At 51.1% G+C, this 10888-nt stretch overlaps 1 protein-coding gene across 1 annotated transcript; it reads left to right on the forward strand.

Moving 5' to 3' along the window:
* The first annotated feature begins 863 nt into the window (after positions 1-863).
* TEX33 (testis expressed 33) lies at positions 864-8247 on the forward strand. The gene is made up of 6 exons (XM_037515221.2): positions 864-970; positions 1048-1131; positions 1400-1835; positions 3595-3739; positions 7813-7923; positions 8086-8247. The coding sequence occupies exons 3-6, from the start codon at positions 1722-1724 to the stop codon at positions 8181-8183; spliced, it is 468 nt and encodes a 155-aa protein (XP_037371118.1). The 5' UTR covers positions 864-970; positions 1048-1131; positions 1400-1721; the 3' UTR covers positions 8184-8247.
* Positions 8248-10888: the final 2641 nt, after the last annotated feature.

The following is a 10888-nucleotide window of genomic DNA, read 5'->3' on the forward strand; positions in this document are numbered from 1 at the left end:
GATCTGGCGTATTTTGAAGGACTGGTGAGTCACCAATGGCATCACCATAGGTTCATGCCTGGCATCACTCTCTGTGCCAGGCAATGAGCTACGTATTTCACAAAAATGGCTTTGTCCAATCTTACCCTTACCCCTGGAGGTGAGATGTGTATGATCTACATACAAGGAAAGTTTAGCTTAAGAATTTGACCAAAGCCATTCTCATAAATGGCCAGCCCGCACTTGGGGGACCCCAATGCACTCTGCCACCTGGAAAGACTCTGAACGGTTGGCTATGCAGTTGGCATTCCCCAGACAAACCCTCTCCTGCCCAGCAGTACACACAGGCTTGAGCTGCTGCCGGCACCAACTGCACAGCTTCTGAATTTTGTTCATCTTCTGTAGCCCACACGGTTCCTGGTGCCCGGCCCCTCACATGCAGCTCCACAGCTCCAGGTGCATATTTTCCTCCCTTCCATTCCCCTCGGCCCACACTCATGTGCTCAGCGCACTGATGCCACTAATGTTTGCGCTCCTTCTAAACTATTCCACTCCGAAGCATCCTTCAACCCCCAGGGCCAACGTGAGTATTCTGTGAATCTTCCTCCTTGAGTCGGAACCGATCATTCCTCTACTTATTCCTTTGTAATCCCAAGAATTTCTTTCCTGCTTGATGGCATCTGAGCCCCTTTGCCTGGCTCTTGACCTGGCACACGGAGGGCACTCGGGGGACGTTCTGAGTGGATGAGAGAGTGAACACCACCCGAGCACCCCTCCTGCCTCCTTGGTGCTGGCTTTCCTGGGCCTCATTTCCAAAGAGGGGCTAGCAGCCCTCTGAGGTAACAGAGCCCCGTGTAAGGGGAGCGCCATGGTGACGCCAGTCAGCAGGGGGAGGGGGGCAGGGCTGCCTGGCAACCTCACAGGTCTTCAGAGCAGCTGTGCGGCTGGGGTCATCAGAGAGGCTCCCGCGTTTCTGATGTTATGAAAGAGGGTAAGGCGGTGGGCAGACACGGGGGGGTGACCGGGGCAAGCTGATGTGGGGTTTCATCTTCTCTTTTTCTCACTCAGGGCTACTTGTGAGCGCCCAGCACCCAGACTGTGCGGGACCTGCTTTCCCTCCCTCCCCGACATCTCCAGGGACTTTCCCTCCAGGTTGGAAACTAGCAGGGAGCCCACACTTCAGCCCCAGCCCATCCGGCCTGTTCTGGACTGGGGGTGCTCTCCAGGCAGGCGGGGCGCGGCTGTGGACACACCGGCTGAGGGCTGGGGATGAGGAAGGGGGCAGCCGCGGAGAGTTCCCTCGAGGGAGGAGGAAGATGTGGGACTTGGTTTCAGCATCACCTGGGTGAGATCCTGTTTCTTTTTTGAGCCCCAGGCAAGTTAATACTTTCCCTCCCTCCCCCCCTCTCCCCCGGTTCAGGTACAACCCATTTGACCAGAGCCTGAGTGAACAACAAGGAAGGCCAGCAGGGCCTGGACACCTGGAGAACTGCCTGCCCCCCCTTGGCCACCTCGAAGTTCAAGCACCAGGCCCCAGTCTCCCCACAGCCATCTCTGCGGGGGGCAGTGAGGCCCCGAGGGCAGGCCCACCCAGACGAGGCCCCGCCGCCACCCTCCACAGCAATCAACGGGGACTCCCCCTGGTTGGACCAGCACCCTGAGTCCCTGAAGAAGGGGGACTACAGACCCTCTTTGAGGGAGAGCCAGACCACCATCCGAGGGGGGCTCAGCTGTGCCAGGGGATGGAGGAGGGCCCCAACCCGGGGGCCCAGGGCCAGCGGAGCAGCATCATTCCTGACAACATTCGCCACAAGTTCGGCAGCGCTGTGGTCGACGAGCTCATCTCTGAGGACCAGGTGTCAGCGGGGTTCGGGGCTACGCGGCAGGAGGGCTATACAAAGAGGCTTACGATGATCCAAAAGGAGCCCACTCTTGAGCGGCCACCCCTCGGACACGGCATGACCCTTCAGTGACAGCACCAGAATGCAGAGTTTATTAAGTACTTGCTACATGCCAGCTCTGGGCACTTTAAACCCTCCACATACAACAACTCAATCTTCCCAACGAGGAAGGGACTGTTACTACCCCCATTTTATAGACACAGAGTCTAAGACCTTGAAGTGTTAGGCAAGTCAACCAAATTCACCTATTTGTGAGGGATGAGAACCCAAAAAAGACACTGGAGCCCCGGTCCTTGATGACTTTTCAGTGATAGGTCTTACATAGGAATCAGATGCTTTTAACTTGCATGAGTCTCCTAAAGGGAACAGCATGGCGTAGATAGACAGTACTGACTGGGAATCAGAAAACTTGGGGTTGAATCTTGGCTCTACCCCCTGAATGTTGGGTGACTTTGGGTGAGTTACTTGCTCTCTCTGGGCTCTAGTCCCTACATCTATAAAGCAAGGCAGTTGGAGTAGATCAGACTGGCATGTATACCAGTTATCCTAGCCTGCATTCATGGCAGACATCATTAATCAATGCTGGTAGCTTTCCCCATCTGATACACCATTCTAGGGAGTTAGTCCTGATCAACTAAAAGTTGAGATAAACTTTACCTGCCATTTCTGGCCAAATGGCAAAAGTTCTTCCTATTCTGGCATTTGGGAGCATATTTTCAAGCCAACATCTCAACCCTGTAGCAACTACATTGTGCAATAGGCAAGGCAGGAGTTACTGCTTCCTTTTTAACAGATGATGAAACCAAGGCTCGAGAAGTGCTGTGATTTATTCAGGGTCACACTGAACAGGTGGAAGAGCCAGGGTCACAAAGACTGTGGTGTGGTTCCCCTTCCACTTTGTCATCTTAAGGTGAAGTGACCCTACCCACCAGGTTTTCTGGGAGGCCACTGCCCCAATGTTCTGCCCCACTTGGAGACTGTTCCCCAATTTGAGGTTGGCAATGTGGTTACTACCTCTCACTGCCCCTCTCAGCCTAGAGATGGGGCCATTTCTCTTTCCCATCACGGTCCTGGGCTGGAAGAAGAGATCTAGTTTTGCTGTCCATGTGTGACACGGCTCATACATGTCAGGTTAGAGGAACCAGCAATGATCAGAACCGGAAGCTCCCAGCCCCATTTTACAAATGCAGAGACTGAGACCCTGAGAGTACAGTCTGGCCGGAAGTCAGCCGAGGGCAGAACCAGGACAGCAGCCAGGTCTCCTGGTGGCTAGCTTGGGCTCAACCTCTCAGGCCTTCAGTTTCTCCGTTGATGTGAGGAAGGATTTGGCTCTTAAGTAGTCAAAGGAGCTAAATGGCAAGATGCCTGGACTCTAGGAGGCCTTGCCTTGAGCCTCATTTATGAAACAGCAGAAACAACAGTGCCTTGTAGAGACTTCTCTGGATGGAGGAACACAGCAGGAGATCAATGCACAGAGGAGATTTTGTCACCACTGTCACCCCTGGAGTCCCGGTCCATGTGAGGACTGGGGTGGTGTGAGGGTGGAGGGTCTTCAGCTATTCTAGCTCCCCAGCTCTGCACAAGGTGGTGGGGGGTGTGAAAGGTTGCAGGCTAAGTGTCGGGTAGGGGTGGTGAGGGCAGGATCTGAGGAAGGAGGAGTTAGAAGGGAAAAGGGGCTCGACCCTGCTTCTCTATCCCTTGTCTCCCCTTTCAGGCTCGAAGGGCCATTGGTGAAGCCTTGGAGGACCAGAAGAGGGTCAACTCGTGGCCCAGCAGCACCCAGAGTCCCCTGAAAGTATCCCCCCTCTTCTCTGACTACTATGATCTGGGCTACAACATGCGATCGAACTTGTTTCCAGGTCAGAACAAGGGACACGGCGGGGTGGGGTGGAGGGGTCTGTCAACACCCCTGGTCTTATTGGGTAGGTCGCCCTTTGGGGTGTCTACACCATCCTAGACCACACATGGGGCCTAAGGCACACCCTCAGGGACTCTCATTTCAGGGCCACCATGGCCGCCCTTATGCCAGGCTTTGTGCCAAGTGCTGGGGGGATGTCTAGTCCCCCAAGTCTGCACTCACCATTGCAGATGATCCACCCCAGTGGGCAACAGTCCCCTGTTCCCCTGGACTCCCCTTGGGCCCCAATCTGCCAAAAGGAGGCCTGACCACTCCTTCCCTGGGCACCTTTGGTGGCACTGACAGTATGAGGCTTCTTGGACCCCAAGCTCAGCTAAGCCACTCCTTGGGTGTGGCCTTAAACAGGATACTTGAACCTCCCCAGCCTCAGCCAGCTGGGGGATTATCATCACAATATCGCTCTCACCATGCCCTTGGCAGGATTTTGAAGTGCAGCATGAAGGCACTTGACCCCAGTGCATTGTGTGAGCTCAGCAGCTGGCAAGCTTTATTTTTCTTTACCAGAGTCTGGTGGTGGCACCACCTGGGGGAAGGGTGGGTGAGAGGCCCAGGCGTCTACTGTGTTGCTTGAGGCCATCGTGGGAATGTGCCATTAACTTCAGCTCACAGGCAGATCACAGACACTTTCCCAACACCTCTCAATAGGATAAGTGGAGCTGAAGCTCAAATCTAGGTTTCTTCTGCCTCTGATGGCCCAGTCTCAGCACAGGGGCTCTCCCAGCTACAGCCCTGCTCTGAAGGACTTAATGGATTGCTAGGGCGGGGCCTGCGGCCAGCAGGCAGGGCCTTCTCTCTGCCCCCACATTCAGTTTGACTTCACTGCAAAGGTCCTGTCTTTCTGGCCTCTTCCTTCCTCTCTTCTCCTGCAGGGCCTCCCCAGGGCCTGGCAAACCTCCCCCATCTGGCTCAGATCTCCATCACCCAGGGAACCACCCTACTGAGCTTGGGTCTGGGGTCTCAGGAATTTGGCCTTTCACTTACCTCTTCATCACTAAATGGTCTTGCCTCTTGGGTCATGGCGATGTGCACATACATATCAAAGAATAATATAAAAGCACCTGTGACCATCATCCAGCCTAAGAAACGCACCTGAGCCAAAGGGGTGCTGGAGCCAGCTCCCACCAGCCTACAGCTTCTCCAAAGTCTGTTCTCACCTTTTCCCCAACCGATTAGCATCGCCACATTACCTTACAATTGGTCATAGTGGTGTTTACGCTTCAGAATTTGGCAAGCGCCGCCAATTTGGGTTTGACCCTTAGTTCACTATCAATGTGCCTCACCCCTCCGCCTCGCCTTTCTCCTACCCACCCAGGTTAGCCTTTGGCCTTGCTGAGCCAGGTCAGCCCGGCCCTCGCAGGAGGGAGAGGAAAACAGAAAGGAAATGGGCTTGATGGCAGAGGACACTGGAAGGCCTTTTTATTGTCTTAGGAGCTGGGAACCAAGGGCAGGTATTGCGCAGAGGAAGACATTGTTTGCCCGAGGTTGAGGATCACTCCAGAGTGGATATAGGGGAGCTGGGGTGGAAACAGGGAGACCAGGGAGGAGACAACTACAAAGACCCAGGTGGGACCTAGTGTCACGGCAGGGCTGGTGCCCCTGCATCCCCGGAGGGCACAGTGCACAGTATGGTGCCAAGATGCAGTGGGACTCTGATGCCCACTCTGTGTAGGTAGAGCCCACAGAATATGCTAAAGCAGAGATGTGGGGTGGGTCAGAGAGGGTTTAGGACTGATGTTGCTCCATTTGACCTGAGCAACAAGAAGGATGGCATTGCCAGTGATTGAGACAGAGAAGCGATCCCATGTCATGCTTCGTCATGAGGTTAATCTTTTATATTGTCTTCCGAAATATTTAGCTTGTTTCCCACATTTAAATCTCTAATCTACTTGGGGTTCATTTGTTTTAACTGTGTGAAGCAGGGATTCACATTTAGCTCCTCCTTTACGCTTGATTACCTTTTGGTAAACAGACCCATCTCCCTTCCCCCACTCTGTCCCTGCCTCCCCGCCCCGCCACCCCGACCTATGGGTGCCACTGGTATCCATCAGTTTTCCATATGTGCGTGGGGTCAGATTCTGACTTTCTATTTTGCCCATTGGTTTAATATTACACTTAATTACCAAGGTATTAAATGTAGTCTGGTATCTGGTTGGGTAACTCCTCATCCCCTATTTCCATTGCTAATGTTTCAGCTATTTCAGTTCCTTTATTCTGCTATCTAAGTTTAGAATCAGCTTGTTAATTTCCAAAAATTACCCAGTTGGGATTCTGACTGGAAGTACATTGAATTTAAAGCTCAATTAGGGACAATTGTTAGCTTTATGATCATGGATTTTTCTAATCCATGAATATGATATGCAGCTCCATTAATTTAAATCCGCATCTGCCAGCAATGATTTGTAATTTTTTTTATATTTTGCATGATTTTGTTTGATTATTTAGAACTTTGCTGCCTATTACAAACAGTATCTTTTTAGAAATCATAATTTTCTAGCTTTGTTGCTTTTGCATACCCAAATGAAATTTTTTTTGTATCTTAATCTTATATCTAGAAGTCATGCTTAGCTCACCTATTAATTCCAATAATTTGTAGTTTTTTTTTATCTTTTTCATAATAGTAGTGGCTACATTTATGTAGAGCATCTTTGCAGTAAGTACTATGATTCTCACTTTTTTAAAATAGAAAATCATGGAGGTAAACAGAGATTAAATAACTTGCTTAAGGAAACGCAGTTAGGAATGGTCAGAGCTGGAATAGAAACTCTGGCAGCCTTGGGGGCAGGATTCCAAGATGAGAGGCTAATGCACAAGATAAGCAGCTTGTTTTCTGACTGGACCTTTCTTTTAGTATCCTATTATTGTTCCTAGGCCACAACCCTCTTTTTCCTCCAAAGGCATTAACTGCAAGACCTGTTTCTTTGAGACGGTCTCTCCAGTCTTTGGAAATTGGTGAGACTTGTTTTCCTCCCAGTGGACAGTCAATTTTTGTAGATGATCAACATGTGCTTGAAAATAATGTTTTGGGTGCAGGTTTCTGCATTTGTCTAATAGAGCAGGCTTGTTAATTATTTCTATACATCTTTCTAATCCTATGTTAATAGTCTTTGCTTGATTTATTGCTTTCTAAAAGATATATCTTTAGTCTTTGTTCAAGTATCCTAGGGCAGCAGATTGGATCATTTCTCCTGGCAGCTCTGTCATCTTGTTTCACCTATTTCACAAGGATTCCAATGCAGTACGCTTAGGACTATGACCTCACCTGAGTCCATTATAGATGTTTTCATTCTTACAGTGCCTTTGCCTGGCTGTTTTGCCTGAGTAAATATATTGAGTACAGCTGGCTTTTGATTAGTGTTTGTATAGGATGCTTTTTCTACATTTCTGGGTTGATTCTCCCAGTCCTTTTAAGTATGCATTAGAGAATAATACATCTGATAGTGTAGGGGTTAAGTCTCAGCGCTGTCACCACTGAAGCCTGAGCTCGATCCCCGGCCAGAGAAGTGACCCACATGGTGCAGCAGACCTCTCCTGTCTTGCTCAGTGCTCCCCTCAGCAGTGTCTTTCAGTAGATTTGCCTATTCTGCTCCCCACTCTGTCTCTGGTGACTCCTCTCTCCCCCCGCGCCTCTGGCCTACACCCCAGTTCTTGCATGCATAAGTAAATAAAAATAAATCTTTGAAAAATATTAATATATCTGGAAACAATTTTGTGTAGTTTGATCACCTTTTTTAACCAATGGGCTTAGTCTGTTTACAGCTATTGAAATTCCTGCTCTATTTGGATTTATCCCTATGGCCTTATTTTATTGGATTCATGGCCTCTGAGGGGTGGAGAACTTGGCCACACTTTCCTGGGTGGGGCTGGGGTCTGCATGCAGGGAGGCCTTCCTCTGTCTTGCTGTCCTACTCCCCTGCCCTTCCACAGCCCCCCCCTTCACAGGGGAAACTAACGCCCACTATGGACTCTAGAGTCCCCAACCTCTGCATCGGGGGGTTTCTTGATGGGCTTCCACAGGGGCTACTGAAGAGACGAAGAGCCTGATGAAGGCCTCGTACACCCCAGAGGTAATTGAGAGATCCGTGCGGGACACTGAGCACTGGCACGGCAGGAAGACGGATGACCTGGGTAGGTGGGGAGCTGGGGCGTGTATGCTGGGCACCCCCTCCGCGGGGAGGAGATCAGGGCAACAGAAGGGAGCCCCGGGAGAGCCGGGAAGCAGGATGGATCACCACTGGGGCTACTAGTCCTCCGGGTGATCTGGGCTGGCGCTTTCCGTACTCTCTGCAGGACGGTGGCACCAGAAAAATGCTATGAACATGAACTTGCAGAAAGCACTGGATGAAAAACATGGAGAGAAGAGCAAACCCAGGCCCTCCAAGCACTAGCTACAACTCAGAAAAGGTGTCCTCTGCTCAGAGAAATTGCTTCAATAAAGAAAGTCACAAATCTGAAAACCTCCTCTGCTTGGTGCTTCTCTTCATGGGGTGCTGAGACCATGTGAGGGAAGAGAGGGAGCCTGAGGACCCAAACTCTTTTTCAGCCCTTCCCCACCTTTCCTGCCGCCCCCCCACCACATGCAGGCACACACGTACAGGACGTGAGAGCTGAGCAGAGCTCAGTGTGCCCCGAGCCCAGTGTGCCCACAGCCTGTTGGCAGTGATGCCACGGGCTAGAATGCAAGGGAGGGCACACGCGAGGCTCATGTTCCCTGTGCTGAGTCCCCACAGACATTTCCGTGGCCAACACCAATGCTATGACAGCACCAACCTTTGTGGTTTTACCAGGACACACCTCGGGGACACCCACGGGAAAGGCTGATTATTCACCTACCCTGGAGGGTGCAGGCACCCAAGACAGCTCAGTGAGGTTGCGGGGACTTGGAACTCTTCCTTCCATAGGGGTCAAGGGTGGGTGTGCAGGATTTCTAGGGCCCACTCTTTATTAGTGAACTTAAAACACAAGAGCAGGAATTAAAGTGTGGGAAGACAAAAGCAGGGTCACCGACCTGGCCAGCTCTCGGATCACACAGGACTTTCTCAAAGGGGCTCTTCAAGATGGATGCTGCTGAGATGCTTGGCAATCAAAATTGCTCATCGCCAAGCACTTAGGCTGGCTTCTCCCCATGCCAGGTGCAGAGGGGTCCTGGCGGGACCCAGCTGGACTTACCTGCATGCCTCCCTCGCACAGCTTCAGTTATTTCCCGGCACCCACTCCTTCCCCTCGAGCCCACGGACATCAGGGAAATTGGCCATTTCCACTGCCCTATCCAGGATGGGTTTGCTTGGTCTCGTGGTTGGTCTAAACATGCCCCCCAACACAAAGTGATTGGTTTGGAAATGGTCACATGACTCAACTCGAGCCAATGCAAGAGAAGATGTGGGTGTGTGGAGGCTTCTGGGAAATTCTTTTCTCTGCCCTCCTTCGTCAGACACCCTGTGACCTGAGGCTTGATTTAACATTTATTGAGTACCTAACTATGTGCAAGTGCTGGATTCAGCTCCACCTCTTTGTTGAGTATCTAATTTATGGAAGGATCTGATCTTGTACTGGGGAATCCAGGCTTAATTGAGTCGTGCTCATCTGCCCACCACAAGTGCGGGGAAAGTGAGCTACGGTCTGAGTTACTGACCCTTTGATTCATGCAGGTCTTCATGTGCTCACGGTGATTCTGATCTACAGTTATAATTTCTGTCATATCCAAGTACTATCTGAGAAGGACCTACAGAAGCTACTTTGGTTGCACTAACCCAGTTGACCAGTCCCACCTCACTCTCTTAGTCCAGATCACCCCCTGGTGGTGATGTCTCCAAATTGCAGGCTGAGTACTGAGGGGTCAGACCATGGTTTACAAAGGATGGGAACCAGAGAACATTCAGTTACACCTTTCTAAAGACCATGACTTTCCTGCCCTCTGCACCCATAGGCCCATTTTATAGATGCAGTGACTGAGACCCAGCTGAATGAACGTTTCATCTGGAAGTGAACAGTTTACAGGGTCAGCTTTGCAAATCCAAACCATCAATGACAGTGCAGGGGTGTCAGGTCCAAAGCCTTTTTCTGTGCCCCCTCCTAGAATCATGGTCTCTGTGGCAAAGAGGGTTAAGGTTAAGCAGGAGTGGCAGCAAATGCAAGGAAATTCGAGGGCAGGTGTACAGCCAAGAGGCAGCCCCGGGTGACAAACATCTGGGCTCAAGTCTTGGGAAGACCATCTTGCTCATGAGAGGCTGGCTCTCATTTACCACCTGGGTAATAACACCTCAGTCAGACTGTTTAATAGCCCTTAGACATCCAGGATCTGGCATAGCACATCCCCTTCTTATAGCTCTGTAATAAATGCTCATTCTTTCCTTCCTTCAGGTTCAAATTCCCAGCTTTGTTTCAATGGACATGGCAACACATTAATAGGTATCAAGTGAAAAATTGTCCTGATGCCAAATGAATTAGGTTTCCCTTGGTTTCAATAACACTCAACAGGTTTATTTGGTGCGAGACTTTGTAGACCCTGGACTAAGCTGACATTCATTGTATCACTCCAGATGATTGTCTGGTGCCCAATGTTCTCTTCCATGCCTGGTCCAGGCAGCAAACCACCAACAAGGGTGTGGAGAACAATGATTTTAATAAAATGGCAGGTTCAGAAGCCTGGGAGGTCGGGGGCTGGCTGGTGGGCTGATGTGTGAATTAGGATGCTGATTGTGGAGGCTCACAGAGAATGCTGTGACCCGAGAGCCTGGCTGCCCTCTCCCTGTGGCCAACTCTGCAGACATGTGATCAGAAGGTGGGAGTCTATCCTCAGGACTGGGCAGGAGCAGAAGGGGTGGGTTTCATGGAGGTGCTGTTGGAACCAGGCTGCGTGAGGTCCAGCCTGGCCTCCTGCTCACTGCCCTGTGCTGCTGGCTTCCAGCCAGGGGTTGACCTGCCCTGCAATGGCCAGGAGGCAGGCCTGGCATTCTCCTATTTCCAGTCTTTCTTGGATGGGCCTGCATTTACTGAGCACCTACTATGCGCTGGCTGTTGGGCACCCTGAGGGAGACAAAGACAAGGAGACCTAGTGCTCAGTGTGCTCCCAGGCTAGGGGTGATAAATGGGG

Source organism: Talpa occidentalis, unplaced genomic scaffold (assembly GCF_014898055.3).
Source record: "Talpa occidentalis isolate TD23 unplaced genomic scaffold, MPIMG_talOcc4v2.1 talOcc4.16, whole genome shotgun sequence".
NCBI lineage: Eukaryota > Metazoa > Chordata > Mammalia > Eulipotyphla > Talpidae > Talpa > Talpa occidentalis.